Source organism: Abramis brama, assembly GCF_963993115.1.
Source record: "Abramis brama genome assembly, chromosome: 24".
NCBI classification, from domain to species: Eukaryota; Metazoa; Chordata; class Actinopteri; order Cypriniformes; family Leuciscidae; genus Abramis; species Abramis brama.
Window position 1 is genome coordinate 2134869 of NC_139986.1, and position 17191 is coordinate 2152059.

The 17191-nt window shown below is 41.2% G+C and overlaps 1 protein-coding gene across 1 annotated transcript in view; it reads left to right on the forward strand.

The window, feature by feature from the left end:
- Nucleotides 1–871: 871 nt before the first annotated feature.
- LOC311075101 (F-box/LRR-repeat protein 7) overlaps nt 872–17191 on the forward strand; it is a 52276-nt gene continuing 35956 nt past the window's right edge. The window contains exons 1-2 of the mRNA XM_084102225.1: nt 872–1167; nt 16641–16730. Of these exons, the coding sequence (XP_083958351.1) occupies nt 1131–1167; nt 16641–16730 (127 nt within the window). The 5' untranslated portion in view covers nt 872–1130. The remainder of the gene's footprint in view (nt 1168–16640; nt 16731–17191) is intronic.

Below are 17191 nucleotides of genomic sequence, written 5' to 3' on the forward strand. Positions count from 1 at the left end.
GGTGAGGATGCAGACTGGTTTGGTTCATGCCCTTCACTGATATTAATATTTATTTTATTAATGCTCCACATTTTCAGATGCATCTACTGTACATCGACTGGGTTTCTTTCTCTCATCTTTACAGTTTTCTCAGAACTAGCTTCACGTTTCTGAGCCAGTTTTGCGTTGTTAGTGTGGCTGTGATCTTTAGAGGACATGAAGTGAGTTTCCCACACGATCACATGTTACTGCTATAGGAAATATGAACACGATCCACTAACATTTGACAACCACAAAGTGGTTATAATAATGCAATGGCATTCATACATTTTAAAGTGCTTCTTAAGAGACCATACTCTTTTATTATATTATATTATATTATATTATATTATATTATATTAGACTATATTATATTTTATTTAGTGCTGAGCAATGATTAATCACATCCAAAATAAAAGTTTGTGTTTGCATAATATATGTTAGTACAGTGCATGTGTATACTTTTTTGGGTATATATATACACACATATGCATGTATATATTTAAGAAAAATGTGTTATTTAAAATACTTTTATCTATACAGTATATAATATAAATTATGTATAAATGTAGGCTATATGCATGCAAATATTTCTTGCATACTGTGTCTGTATTATGTTAGATAATTACACACAGTACACACACATATATTATGTAAACACAAACTTAGATGCAATTAATCACGATTAATCGTTGCCTAGCACTAATTTTATTATATTAGCCTATATTATATTATATTATTTAGCATATGTTATATTATATTAATCAGCTATTATGTCTCCAAACACTATAGTTTAGATCTGTGTGGTTTTAAACTGAGGGTCTCTCTCTTTAAAGTTGGTCCAGCCCTCATCACAGTCTCTGGTCTCAGTGTGAGTGTGGTTTAGTTTCTCTCACACACACACACATCTGTCGGGTCCGCCCGCTCCAGATCAACTTCTCCTCGATAATGGGCATTTCTCTCAGACAGAGAACATCTGGATCCTGCTCTGCTCTCTGAATGCTGCAGTTTAAAGAAGACTTTGACGTATGGATGTATATCGTGTCAGCTCGAGGACTTTCCCCGTGTAACATCAACGCTTCCCTGTGTGGAGAGACTATGTGTTCTTCAGGATGGGTGCGAACAATGGCAAACAGTCTGGAAGTGAAGGTATGCGATCTTTCCCTGAGAACTTTTATGCGATGCATATCTTATTTTCTTTTTTTACTTTTTTTTTTTAGCAACTGTCATGCACTGGTGTCTTTTGGTTGTTGTAATAATAATTTTTAATGTAGAAATATCCATAGCCTACCGAGCTGTTTCTGATGAGTTGTAATAAATTAAGCCAATTTTTGATCATGTCTAATGTCTCTCAGCTAAAAAAGGAGGGGGATTGAGCAGTTTTGTTCATTAAAAAAAAAAAAAAAAATTGTAATAGTAAAAAGTAAAATTAATGAGGGAATGGTAGGCTACAAACAAAGTGTATTAAAACACGGCTAAATTCATGAGATGTGGCAAGTGATTGAAGCTGCATATGTCATTTTAGTTACACCCATAAAACGTGGTATTTCAAAAAATAATACCTGACAGATACAGAAGTGATCCTGAGAAGAGACACCTGCCTCTAAAACTGCCAAAAACAATCTGCAACTCGCGCGCTGGTTATGAATAGAAAGACTGCTTTAAGGGGCGTGGTTACCTGTTAATGTGTCTGCGTCAGAATACAGCCACGCCCACAACAAGCGACCAACCACGCCCACCCCCACTGTAAAGAACCCTTTACACAGACCACGCCCACTATTACATCAAATACAGCAGGATTCCCTCCTTTGCCATTTTTCTTGGAGTTAAGTCCATTTAATTCTTAAACTCTTCAGTACTTGTTGAAGCCTCTACAACTCTCTTATATGTAAATGTCATATCCTGAAGTTTGCTAAAGGTATAGGCAGTGATATTTTAGTATCATTTAGATTCAATAGTTTTTATTTTTATTTTCTCCATTTTCATTTTGTACTAATTTTATTTTGTTTGTGCCATTTTTACTATTTTTTTAGTATTTTTATTTCAGTTTTAGTTATTTTAGTAGCCTAAATAAAATTAAACAAAATTAAAATGAGAACTGTTGGCATCAAGATTATGATCAGATTTATATTTTATTTCAAGTAACATTTTTTTTTTATGGTTTTAGTTTTAGGGTACATATACACAACAACAATTTTCTAAAAACTGAAAAGGTTTTCTTTTTTTGCGGACAGACGACAATGTTGTCAAAACTATCCCGGTTCACAGGGATCCACGACAAAAATCTCTGCCAGGCCAGTAGATGGCGATGTCTCGTTGTAAAGAAACATAATTTTCACACATTCCTTTTTGTTTTCTAAAACTTGCACTTTGAAACCTGCTTTCAAAAGTTTGCGTTTTCCAGCCTAACATGTTGTTGTGTAAATGAACATTTCAACATTTTTAAGTTGAAAGTGGTGTTAAACGCTCCCGAAGTTAACTTTCACAACCCAGGCTAAGGGTTAGCGTGAACTAGCGTCCCTATCTTCTGCTTTTGAGAAGTCATCAGTCATGACACATATTCAGAGTGGCATCTGGGTCGCAACTTTCACTGAGATGAATGGAAATGCTAACGGATAACTTTCTCCAGTTAGCCTATTATAAACTTCCTCGGTCTGAACATTACGTGGAGTGTTTGGGAAACCTGTTTGGAAACAGTCATTGTTTGTGCAATTTCATGTGGTTCCCCTAATGGCACAGAGATGTTTCTGATCCCAGAAGTAACCGGATATTTACAAACAGGGTTTTTTATGATGTTTATGCAGCTTTGAACACTCAACACATGTGGCCTAGTTTACATCGGCCATCAACATCTGTCTTGAGGGATTCGATCAGCGGTCAGTCAGTGCTTTACCTGATCATGTGTCTCAATCTCAACATCTGTGACTGGATTTATAGGGGAGGATTTCACACTACTGTACGTCAGTGCTGAAGTTTAACCTCACCACAAACATGACGATTCAAGCTGAATATCATTTTAATAAAGCTGTCGTTTTCTCTACGATTTTAATTAATCGACTCATGGTTCACTATGCAAGTGCTTGTGTGTTCATCCAACATTTACAAAAACATTTTTTTTTCCTTCGGACCACCGTGATCTAAGCAGGTGCGAAGTATTTCTGTAAAACAGATGTTTGAAACACAAGTTACTGGGAATTCACTTCTCGCTCATTGCAACTGTTTAAATGCAATAACTCCCTATCCTGTAGTAATATGGTATTTAGTGCACAAATGTGTTTATAGTGCTTAATTGCTAAACAATGGCGAATGAGACATTCTGGCTCTGTAACTATTTACCGCATATAAAAGTTCATAAATATATGTGCATCTAGGACTCTGGACCGCTGAAGTGAAATTCTCCGTGTGCTTTGCGTAAGCACAGGACAGGAAACATATGAAAGCTTTTGAGAAGTTGTTTTCCAGACCAGAAAACAATTATGTCTCCCCTCAGCCTTGGCTCTTTTGATAACTCAGTTTCTGCTGAGGCTCGAGAGGGTCCAGTAGGTGTTGTTAAACTCCCTGCCCTCGTGTTGCTCATGTACTGTAGGTGTGGGATAAGGACACGGATCCTCGGGAAATTGTGAGCTTCACATCTGAACTTTAAGGACAATGAAATAAAACAACTGTCTATAATGCTGGACCCAGTTGCAGCCGCTCCAAACAGTTTGCAATTTAAAACAGTAAAAACAAGCATCAAACTGTTCTTTGACTCTTTCTACCATGTTTAGGTTCCAAAAGGTTGTTTTTTCTACAGCAATGAATCATTTTTGGTTCCCTAAATAACCTTTCAGTGAACAGTTCTTCCTAAGTTCTTCCAAAGTCCATCCTAAAGTCAAGCTTTTAATGTTGTTTATGTGTCTATGTGGTGTTTTTAATATGCTTTAAGACAAACCATGTGTAAATTCATAAGTCGACTCCATTGCTGAGTATTTTCTCCTTAAAACTGCAGTGAACCAAAGACAGTCTCAAAAACACGCTTTGAAATCGCTGGTGTTTCTGACGTCACAAACTACCTTGTAACCAATCAGATCAACGTGTGATCGTCAACCAGTGGATCTCTGAGCTGAGTGAGTGAGTGGAGGCGGGGCTCATTTGCATATTCATAGAACCGCACATACTAAATGAGGCGAGGGTGTCGAGTTACATTCAAGATATGTTAAGGCATGACAAAACAATTTCAAGGAAAAAATGCTTAAATATGTCATTTTGGTGATCAAAGATGAGTTTTAATGAATACAATTATTGACTACAGGGGGCTTTAAATCAGCCTAAACCCTAATGATCCTCTTGAGCAAAACAATCAAGCTAATATATTTCTTTAATTCTATACAGATTTCATTGTCTTTTAGTTTGTCAAGAGAAGAGTGCACATGAGCTCTAGAACCTCTATTTTGTTATTTACAGCAGAAATCTGGCAAACCGATTGATTAGCAGAAGTTATTACTCGACCCCCCGCATGACGTCATTAACAACAATTCCTAAACACTGGTTTGAATGATGAATGTTCCACAAAGTTTCTATAATTTTGGGAAACAGTCACGACTAGCTAGTTAATTTCTTCTACGATGCATTGTACTGTGGTAGTTAAAGTCACCATGAAACAAAAATGGACATGTTGGACAAAAATGGACTTATTTTGTTTTGATGGAATATTGCAGTACTTTTTTAACTTCATGTTCTGGTAATGTTGAATCAGAATAAATTCCTCTTGCAACATCTCTTCTCTTCTCTGATGACGAGGGCGGGGCAACCTGTCACTCACATGAGATCAGCCAATGGCAAACCACAACCATCCAATCAATTCCCTACAGACACAATCAAGCCCCGCCCACATCTGTTCTTGTTCCAGAAGCGTTTCACTCGGATATACGACACAATAGAGAAGAAAAGACGAGCACAACTACCGACTTTAAGCAGCAAGTTACATAATTGTACTGTAAGCACACCCCAGCATGGTCTTTCATTTTAATTCCATAATGTGATGAATTTCTGAGTGATATTCGGTTATAGAAACATGTGTGGGACTTGTGTATGTAAATATGATGGCTACTTGACTCATTTACCTATATTTCAAAACGGCAAGATGAAACAACCTGTAACGAAGATGAGGCCCTTGGATAAGTTCTTAATTCTGCAGGAGGAGATGTGAGTGTTTGTATGTGTGTTAATTTACAAGGGTTGGTTTATGGCTCTTCATCCTCTGTCAGGTCATAAACTTGAACCACAAGTGACTCCATATGAGTACAGCTCAGCATTCATCCCACAAACACCGATTCCTCTGTAAACAAGTTCCTCTTATCACACATCCATGCAGGATAAACACTTAGATGTTGCTGTAGTGTTGTTCATGTGTGTTGCTATATGCCTTTACACGTCTCTGGTGAAACGTTGCCAACATACGTCGCAGGAAAGCTGTTGTGTGAAGACCTTTCAAACAAGCTGTCAGATTACCGCTGATGCATTGAACGACTCAATGAACTCTTATCACCTCTGCCACAACGGGAAAACTATGATTTCCAGAGCAGAATGATGTGACCCACACTGAACACATTGTTAAGCACTGCGACGACATGTTGCGGTGACATCACTGATCCAGAACATCTGCTCGGGTTCCTGTTGTAGTGAGCAGAACGTGACTCAACCGGACCCCATGTGTTTCGCACGCCTTGAGTTACGGCCAGATACCAACGCTGTTATTATTATGTTGCTAGGCAAAGCTTTCACAAAGCTTAAAGTCTTCAGCTTAATCAAAATGGATGAGGAAACTGTATTGCTTTGCTGCTAAAAGAGACGCTACACGGTTCTTAGTCAGAATCAAGAGCTAAAACCTCTGAGATTTGCTGAAAGATCTGCTTTTGTACCGACTTTCTCAACTCAATACCAAATAATGACATATGTGACCTAAAATGTATGATATAAGCATGACGATGCACAGAAATCACGTTTATTGTGGCGAACACACACTTTCTTTAAAATAGGCGTAATAGACTAGACGGATTTCAGAAAAATGGCCTTCTATAAGAAGTGAGGAGCATTTATGGGTACAAGGCGGGAACTGGCCTACCTTACATATTTCAAGGGTGCTGAGTCCAAAAAAACTGGTACCCAAGCGAAATTTTGAGTTTTTGACCTTCTAATTTGCATATCAAAATGGCCGCCAAATTTCCTATCTTGCTCAGTCGTTGGACCATTTTCCCCTAGTTTTTTTGTAAGTAGGCAATCAAGATGAGGAAATGAAGTTTCTAGATCGATAGTCAAGGGTCAGAGCAAAGATATAATGGAGGCTCACTGCCTTTTTTATGTATATATATATATATGCAAAATACCAACTTTTAAGGTGAAATTAAGCATTATTTGTGTCATTTTTTAAGGCCGACATACATATTCAATCAGTATCACTCTTAAATGTTCCCAGTGTATATATGATATGTGATGTATTCCATATTACATAATAACTAAGAAAAACACCATTGCAAGTTGTCTGAGATTTCATTTTTTTATGCAAATTAAGCATTTGTTCTCTAAATTCTAAGACGGGAAAAACCCAGGTGAATAGGGAAAAAAACACCAAAATATTCAAAAAGAGACCACCATGAAACTTCCCAAGTTGAATATTTAGATCAGGACATAGCATGGTCAGTCCCCAGTCTGAGGACCCTTTGCCTGAGGTGAATGTAACAGCAAAGAGGATCATAACAGTTTCACACGCTTTGATAAATTTCCTGTTTTTTTTTGTTTTTTTAGACAAACAATGTCAATATTCCTTAGTTATTGATTGAACTTGTTACCCTATTTATCCAAAATGATACTTTTTCAACCATAGTGGGTCAAAATTTAGGGCCATATGATTTCCGCGATCACGGAATCTAGTTTTAACGCGGAATTTCGCAGAATTGTACATATTTGGAATGGAGTACCGGTACTCACTAACGTTTATAGGCTCGGCTGCTTTCAGACGCTTCCGTGTCTCTGAATGGCGCATATGCGCGGCATTCAGTGAGAAAAATTATCCTTAATTTTTCAGCCAAAAAATTATCCTTAATTTTGTATTTATTGTCAACGCAGTGCGGCAGCCAGCAGACCATAGCAGGCTGTATAAGCGTGCTCATTGGCTGCCCTGCGGCAACTGCAGCAGCCTACCAGTGAGCCCTGCGTGACGTCGCGCCCTCCACGCGCCTCAGCCCGCCAGAATGGGTGTGGCTAGCATGTATAAAAGAGGGGCTCACAGGCTGAAATTCTGGTTTTCATAGACTGAAGCGAATAAGCTCGTGGCGCGACACGGCAGGTTACGCAATACTCGTTCCCTCTTCTAGAGAGAACCGAGGCCACGTTAGGTAACCGAGTACGTTCTCTTACGAGAGGTTCTCTCGTATTGCGTAAGTTGCTTACGCTACGGGAACCCCTTGTCAACGGCGTGCACGCCGAGCATCCACTGCATGAGTCCCAGGGGAGCCCGGGGAACACAACATGCGGGAACAGGCGGCCAGCAACGCGGGCCAGCACAAGTCATAAGCACTTCATAGGAATACAGAGCGGCTCTGCCGGTCTATGTATAAGCATGGAGAATGCAGCCAGCAGCGCGGGACAGCACAGTACATAAGCACATCACAGGGAGAATATAGAGCGGCTTCGCCGGTCTATGTATAGAGAGTATAACCCCTAGCGCAGCTGAGTGGAGAATAGGCGGCCAGCAACGCAGGCCAGCACCAGTGCACAAGCGCGTGATGGGGAAAATACAGAGCAGCTCCGCCGGCCTGTATATAGAGAATCTCATCCCTTAGTGCAGCTCGTAAAAGCTAGTAGTACACGAAAGTAGTCTGCACATGAACGACTGGGCAGAACATACATATCACTTAAACTGATAACAGTTTAGCCTGCAAGGCGGGAACTTCCAGGTTATAAAATCTCACGAATGTAGAGATGGAGGCCCAGCCTGCCGCCATACAAATGTCGTGAATAGAAATCCCGCTGGACCAAGCCCACGATGAGGCCATGCCTCTAGTGGAATGGGCTCTGATGCCCAAAGGGCACTGCAGGTGTTTGGACGCATAAGCTGCTGCAATAGCGTCCACTATCCATCTGGACAGGCTCTGTTTTGAGGCGGCGAGACCCCTGGTGCGCCCACCAAACGAAACAAAGAGCTGCTCAGAACGCCTAAAGGCGGCGGAGCGTGTGATGTAAACTCTCAGCGCCCTGACGGGGCATAAGAGGTTATCACTGTCCTCACTATCGGATGCTGGCAGAGCCGACAGGGAGATGATCTGCGCCCTAAAGGGAGTGCCAACGCTTTGGGGACGTACCCGTGTCTCGGTTTGAGGATGACTTTGGAGTCATTTGGTCCGAACTCTAGACATGCGGGGCTAACAGACAGTGCATGTAGATCCCCCACACGTTTTACTGACGACAGACCTGTCAGAAAACGGTTTTGAGGGAAAGGTATTTCAGATCCACAGATTCTAGCGGTTCAAAGGGAAACGCTTTCAGGGCCTCTAGGACCAGAGAAAGATCCCAAATAGGAACCGAGGGGGGCCACGGGGGGTTCACCATTTAGAGAACACTGACCATTTAGACGCGTAGAACCTTCTCGTGGAAGGAGCTCTAGACTGCGTGATCGTGTTTACGACCCCTTCTGGCAGGTCAACGGGTATCCGTTGATTATCCACGCATGCAGAGACAGCGCTCTGGATGGGGATGCCGGATTGATCCACCGGCTTGAGAGAGAAGATCTTTCCTCACCGGGATCGGCCATGGGGCTGAGTGCGACAGCCTAACTAGCTCTGGGTACCAGATTTGGTTCTCCCATCGCGGGGCTATGAGAAGCACTGAGTAGCGTGTTTCCCTGATCCTCTTGATTACCTGTGGTAACAGCGAGATCGGAGGGAAAGCATACAGCGGGCGGCTGGGCCAGGTTTGGGCCAGCGCGTCCTCGCTCTTTGAGAAAAACGTCGGGCAGTGAGTGTTGTCTTTTGACACAAAAAGGTCGACTTCCGCCCTGCCGAACAGGCGCCACAGTAGCTGGACTGTCTGGGGGTGCAGGGACCATTCTCCCGGGGGAATGTTGTCTCTGGAAAGTCTGTCTGGGCTGACACTACGGGACGCTCTGTTCACGTAGGACACCACGGACATGTTGTCCGAGCGAACTGGCACATGGTGGTCCCGTATATGTGGGAGGAAGCGCTTGAGCGCGTTCTCGACCGCTATCATCTCCAAACAGTTTATGTGGAGGCATTTCTCCTGGTCTGACCACAGGCCAAAGACCGGTTTGCCCTCGAAAAGAGTGCCCCAACCTAAGTTGGATGCGTCCGTCGAGATAACTTTTCGGTGCGAGACGGCTCCCATTGTCACTCCCCGCTGGTACCAGTCGGCCGCTAACCAGGGTCTCAGTGCTGAAACGCAGCTCTGAGTCACTGTGATTTGTATGCCGCCGGACGCCCAGGCTCGGTGAAGCACTCGAGCGTTCAACCAGCGTTGTAGCGGGTGCATACGCAGTAGACCCAGCTGAAGCACTGCTGCAGCTGATGCCATACAACCCAGCATCCTCTGAAATGTTTTTAGAGGTGCGGCGCTGCCCAACTGGAAAGACGAGGCCAGGCGTCAGATACGGCGCGCGCGGGCTGTCATTGCCACAGAGTCCAGTTCCAAACCCAGAAAAGAGGTTGACTGACTGGGCAGTAATGAGCTCTTGGTCCAGTTGACCGTGAGACTCAGGCTTTCCAGGTGGCTGAGAAGCACTGTTCTGTGAATGATAAGTTCTTCCTCTGACTGTGCTAGAATCAGCCAATCATCCAAATAGTTCAAAATCCGCATGCCCTGACCTCTCAGGGGAGCGGAGCCGTGTCCATGCACTTCGTGAATGTACGGGGGTGCTAAAGACAGGCGAACGGCAGGACGGTGCACTGATATACCCGACCGTCGAAGGCGAATCTCAAGAATGGCCTGTGACGGGGTATTATCTGGATCTGAAAGTAAGCGTCTTTCAGATCGAGGGGAAATAAACCAGTCCCTCGGGCGAATCTGTGCTGGTCTTTTCATAAGAGCTTTGTTCAAATATCTCAGATCTAAAATCGGTCTGAGAGCTCCGTCCTTCTTGGGCACGAGGAAGTAACGGCTGTAAAAGCCTGACTCGCTCAGAGAAGGGGGTACCGGTTCTATGGCCCCTTTGCACAGAAGTTTCGCTATTCCTGCACAAAGTAGGTGTGCTACTTCCCCATTCACTCTCGGTTCGCGCTCGAAAGTGCGGGGGACGGCGAGCGAACTGCAATGAATAGCCCTCTCTTACTGTGCTCAGCACCCATTCTGACGCACCTGGAATAGCTTCCCACACTTTCGCATGTACGGCTAGGGGCAGAATGGCCTCCGGGCTCTGACTGCCGCATTCCGCGGGCTTGAGAACCTGATTCAGAGGCGCGGGAGCAGTGCGCGTGCTCTCGGTGCTTGAATATGGCGGCTCACAGACAGCGATGGCTGGCCGTTTTACGAACGATGTCCCGGAGGAAGTTTCATGGTGTTTTTTTCCCTATTCACCTGGGTTTTTCCCGTCTTAGAATTTAGAGAACAAATGCTTAATTTGCATAAAAAAATGAAATCTCAGACAACTTGCAATGGTGTTTTTCTTAGTTATTATGTAATATGGAATACATCACATATCATATATACACTGGGAACATTTAAGAGTGATATTGATTGAATATGTATGTCGGCCTTAAAAAATGGCACAAATAATGCTTAATTTCACCTTAAAAGTTGGTATTTTGCATATATATATACATAAAAAAGGCAGTGAGCCTCCATTATATCTTTGCTCTGACCCTTGACTATCGATCTAGAAACTTAATTTCCTCATCTTGATTGCCTACTTACAAAAAAACTAGGGGAAAATGGTCCAACGACTGAGCAAGATAGGCAATTTGGCGGCCATTTTGATATGCAAATTAGAAGGTCAAAAATTCACAATTTCGCTTGGGTACCAGTTTTTTTGGATTCAGCACCCTTGAAATATGTAAAGTAGGCCGGTTCCCGACTTGTACCCATAAATGCTCCTCACTTTCACTTTTTGGGTACATCCCATCTAGACTATAAACACAGAGATGGGTCATTCTCGAAATGCTGATTTCACGACTTACAAAATGTTAAACTTTTGAATTAAGCTTATTTATCCTCCCATAAAAGCTGATAGTAAGTATTTTTAACATTTTGATAATATTACTAACCATTAAGGACAATTTGACAAATTCTCATATAATAATAAGTAATAAATAAGTATTTATTTGCATACTTGTTGGACCTTGCACTAATGCTTAACCTTTGAAAACAAAATTATAAATAAAGAAAGAATTACAGAAGTGCAAAACAAATAGAGACATATATAATATTTCATATTACTTACTGTATATTGTTTATAACATGATGGAACTATGCCATTTTATGACTATAATATCACGGCACAATTATCTTCATATTTTGAGAATGATCCACCTAATTTGTGTGAACAGTTTATGAACATTCATCTGTTTGTATCTTTATTATTTAAATGTGAAGATGAGAATGCGACATGGCAACTACCAATAAGAGAGAGAGAAGACATTAAAGTGTGCGTGATCCTTCTCTTGATACAGTGGGATTCAGCAGAGTGAATCTGTGATCGTTTAAGAGTGCCTGATGTAGATGAGTAGATCATTGATTTGAGATCCTTCTAGACCGGCGCTGAACTACGACTGAACTCTGACCTGTAAAAATGACGACTGGAAAATCCAAAAGTCTCCATTCTCTCCTACTAAACTAGGAAGGAAAGTGCTCCGCTGGACTTCGAAAATAAATTTGAGTCATTAAGCTGTCAGTCCTTCGCCATCTCGAGTGCAGCCATTTCCCATCACGAAGGGGGAGAACTTACAAAGGACTGCAAAGGAGATTTCCTTCGAACCGGAGTGGCCAGTCCTGCTTCTGATCCGATGACCCTAATCCATAAGTCATATAAGAGCTCTTTTCCACCTTGATGGAGATTTAAAAATAAATAAAAAAGTATTCCAGATGGAGACTGAACGAGTAGGACTATCCTGAGCAAACATTCCCACATTTCCCTTGATTTATGCCCATTCACAGACAATACAGACTCTACATTTATAAAAGACAATCTTCCCAGTGGCCCCAAAACATATTTGGACTCTTAAAGTTGATTCTTAGCAAAAAACACTTTGTTCTTTCAAAATGATATGTGCTCATTCATGTGTAATTACTTCCACCAACTAATCAAGTATTCTCGTAAGAGTAGAATCTGCCATTCAGAATACATACGAGTGAGTCTCTCGAATGGCGGCAGCCATGTTGCGCCTCCATCTTGAAAATACATTAGCCAAAGAGGGACATACCTGGAAATTCAAGCTTCGCCTTTTTACACTTTTACACTCAGCGAATGCGAGGGAAGATTACTCACGACTGCCGGCAGATTTGAAAGCCTGTTGAAGATGGAGGATCACGCCTATTCTCGAGGACATGTAACAGAGTCGCCAAGGAAGCGGAAGAGAGAATTAAAACGACAACGCGACAGGCAAATCAACAAGACCAAAGTCAATATTGGAGTGGCCTTTCCAAGATGGAAAGATTTTAAAAGGAGTGATGAAGTCGTCTGCTTTCTTCTCGACGGGTAATTCAGCCTATTTGTGTAAATTCAAAGTTTTACAGTTGCTTGGCTAACTATAGCATGGTTGTGCATAACGCTAGAATGACGTCTAGGATACTTTTCTAGGAGTTATAGCGCCCTCGGAATGGGAGGGGCTAAAAAGTAATATTCAGTTGGTAGTCATATACAATTTCGCCGCTAGATGGGAGAAAATCTTACACAGTGTAGCTTTAAAACTGTAAGAACATAAATCAAACCCAAGTAGAATCTGCAAAGCAAACGATAGTAATGGTGCAGGTGATTTTGTCCAAATAATCTTTGGGGGCCACAGAGTCTGGGATGGTTTCGTGAAGAACATTTAACATCCATGGAACCTTTCCGTTGCACAAAAGGCTCTTTATAGTGGAAAAAAGGTTCTTTAGATCATTAATATGTTCTTCACACTGAGAAAAAAAATGGTTCTTTTAAAGTAGTTAATAATGTAGTCTGTAGTCAACAATTTTATCACTTAAATCTCATCTATCTCATTTTTTCCTTGAGAAAGATTTCTTCATGCCTTAAAATAACTTGAATGTAACTCGACACCCTTGTCTCATTTAGTATGCGCGGTTCTATGAATATGCAAATGAGCCCCGCCTCCACTCACTCACTCAGCTCAGAGATCCACTGGTTGATGATCACACGTTGATCTGATTGGTTACAAGGTAGTTTGTGACGTCAGAAACACCAGCGATTTCAAAGCGTGTTTTTGAGACTGTCTTTGGTTCACTGCAGTTTTAAGGAGAAAATACTCAGCAATGGAGTCGACTTATGAATTTACACATGGTTTGTCTTAAAGCAGATTAAAAACACCACATAGACACATAAACAACATTAAAAGCTGGATTTTCACCACAGGGATGGTTGGTTAACGATGCTTTTGGGAAACGCACCCCTGGTTGGTTAGGTTTGACTGGTTAGCATGGCTATGGTGATATACCAGCTAAGCATGGAAATTCATGCTTTCCCTCAGTGTAAATCAGGCTCTTAGCACTGGCTTGTCCCTGCGACTGGGGGACAATAATCTCGAGGATGGTGGAAGAATTGTTGATTTACGTCTGAATCATCTCCGCTCCAGGCTATGAATGACCACATTTTTATTACAACCCCAATCCAACATTCAAATACACAAATGTGAACTAATGTGCATGTATTGAACTTATTCACCCTCTTATAAAACCTCAACCAAACGCAAGTAACAAGCCGTCATGAATGGTTTTTGCACAGTGGCCAAATATGTCCTAATGTACGATAGATAAATCTGTCTTGGAGGATCACAGCGATACTCTGCCAGTATTGGAGATACTAAAGAAACTTCTTCCATCTATTGTTCCAGTCACGGATATTGCCTTTTTCTTTACTTGGCAGGAAGAAACGAAGGGTTTTGCTCAGCTTAGGCGCATTGCTGATGAGTATTGAGTAATGAGTTCTTCTCGAAATCTTTAATCATGAAAACCTCAGACCTCACTCTGGATTAGGAACCAGAGGAGTTTCCTTGCTCTCAGTAACGTTTCAGTGAGTGAATGAGCGATGGGGCCAGAATGTCCGATGGTACTTTTATTGCATCTGTTAAAATATTGACTTACAGTGGGAAGCGCTGCACCCCACCGTTCACACCAGCGTTCCCACAGCTGCCAATGGGACTGAATGCTTGCAGTCAAGTATGAGCTCAAAACAAGCACACAGTGGCTTTGATTACATGCACAACTTCTGTTTCAATCGGACTGAATTCATTCCGATTGATGAATCTGAATGTAGTGTTTACATGAACACTAAACGTGATCGGGTTGATGTGCGCGTTTATATGTCACAAGTTTCAAATCGGAATATGCTTTTTGACATGCGCACGCTGCACGAATATACAGAGTTTCCCGCTGTTTGCGCTTAAAAAACATTCTCCTACATCGGTTCTTTATTTGTTGTAAACATCAGACTTAATTTGGAGACGATTAACATATGAGCCGTTGTGCCGCTGCTTATATTGATCACGCAGTAAAAATGCCCAAAACCATTCGTCTGTGGATGAGAAAAACCAGCACTGGAGGGCCGTTGTCCTGCTCCACTTCACAGACGCAAGGAAAGGAGGATTATAGGATGACGGGACACTCATTTATACAACACTTTATTCAACAGAAGAACAGCTTGTTCAGTGCGTCACACATCATTACGCTATTTCAACATCATTACGCTATTTCTACATTACGCTATTTCTACGTCATTACGCTATTTCTACATTACGCTATTTCTACGTCATTACGCTATTTCTACGTCATTACGCTATTTCTACGTCATTACGCTGTTTCAACGTCATTACGCTATTTCTACGTCATTGCGCTATTTCTACGTCATTACGCTATTTCTACATCATTACGCTATTTCTACGTCATTATGCTTTTTCAACGTCATTGCGCTATTTCAACGTCATTACGCTATTTCTACGTCATTACGCTATTTCTACGTCATTACGCTATTTCAACTTCATTACGCTATTTCTACATCATTACGCTATTTCTACGTCATTACGCTATTTCTACGTCATTACGCTATTTCTACGTCATTATGCTTTTTCAACGTCATTGCGCTATTTCAACGTCATTACGCTATTTCTACGTCATTACGCTATTTCTACGTCATTACGCTGTTTCAACTTCATTACGCTATTTCTACATCATTACACTATTTCTACGTCATTATGCTATTTCTACGTCATTACGCTATTTCTACGTCATTACGCTATTTCTACGTCATTACGCTATTTCTACGTCATTACGCTGTTTCAACGTCATTACGCTATTTCTACGTCATTACGCTATTTCAACGTCATTACGCTATTTCAACGTCATTGCGCTATTTCAACGTCATTACGCTATTTCTACATTACGCTATTTCTACATCATTACGCTATTTCTACATAACGCTATTTCTACGTCATTACGCTATTTCTACGTCATTACGCTATTTCTACGTCATTAAGCTGTTTCAACGTCATTACGCTATTTCTACGTCATTGCGCTATTTCTACGTCATTACGCTATTTCTACATCATTACGCTATTTCTACATCATTACGCTATTTCTACGTCATTACGCTTTTTCAACGTCATTGCGCTATTTCAACGTCATTACGCTATTTCTACGTCATTACGCTGTTTCAACTTCATTACGCTATTTCTACGTCATTACGCTATTTCTACGTCATTACGCTATTTCTACGTCATTACGCTATTTCTACGTCATTACGCTATTTCTACGTCATTACGCTATTTCTACGTCATTATGCTTTTTCAACGTCATTGCGCTATTTCAACGTCATTACGCTATTTCTACGTCATTACGCTATTTCTACGTCATTACGCTGTTTCAACTTCATTACGCTATTTCTACATCATTACGCTATTTCTACGTCATTATGCTATTTCTACGTCATTACGCTATTTCTACGTCATTACGCTATTTCTACGTCATTACGCTGTTTCAACGTCATTACGCTATTTCTACGTCATTACGCTATTTCTACGTCATTACGCTATTTCAACATCATTGCGCTATTTCAACGTCATTGCGCTATTTCAACGTCATTACGCTTTTTCTACGTCATTACGCTTTTTCAACGTCATTACGCTTTTTCAACGTCATGCACTATTTCTACGTCATTACGCTTTTTCTACGTCATAGCACATGCGCAGTCCTTTCAGTTTACGTTTTCAATCCAATCCAGTGTTTACATGTTCTCTCGATCGGATTAAAAAAGGAATAAACCCCCCTTTCAATCCGATGGATATTTCGTTCAGATCGAGCTCAGTCAGATCGATTAAGGCGTTCACATGAAGGCTTTTCAGTCCGATTGAGCCGTCAATCCCATTACTAACGGATTATTTGGTTGCATGTAAACGTAGCCAATGTTGTTTCCTTCTTTCCTTGTGTCCCAGGGAAGGGAAGCTCCAGTCTCTCCTCCGATGTGAGCTCCGGCACGGATCATACACCCACCAAAGCTCCCAAGAATGTGGCTACCAGTGAAGGTAAACCATCTGGTCTTCATTATGAGCCAAAATGCCTGCTTAACTCCCATTGGCTCTTCCTTTTTGCCCTCTCTCCCTCTTTATGAAATGCTTAACATGTTGGAGCAAACTTATGTGCTTGTAGGATAACCTGGAGATTGAAAACAAACTCATAACTAACAGTGAGACCGCAGTGTGTGTGGCTGTTTTTCTTAGACAGGGTTTGTACAGATACTGTAAAATCAAATTCCTGGACTTTTCAAGCACTACTTCTTTTTTTTTTTTTTTCAAGGACTACAATCAGAGATCTCACTTAACAAACAAAATCTTTCTTTATTATCTTTTTAACTCTAAAAAAGGTAAATAGATAGATAAAAATAAACTAATAAAACAAAATGGTATGCAAATAAAGTGCAGCACATGCAATGACTGCGATAACTTTAAACATTGAAATGATATTATGACAAAGATATTGCTTTCCT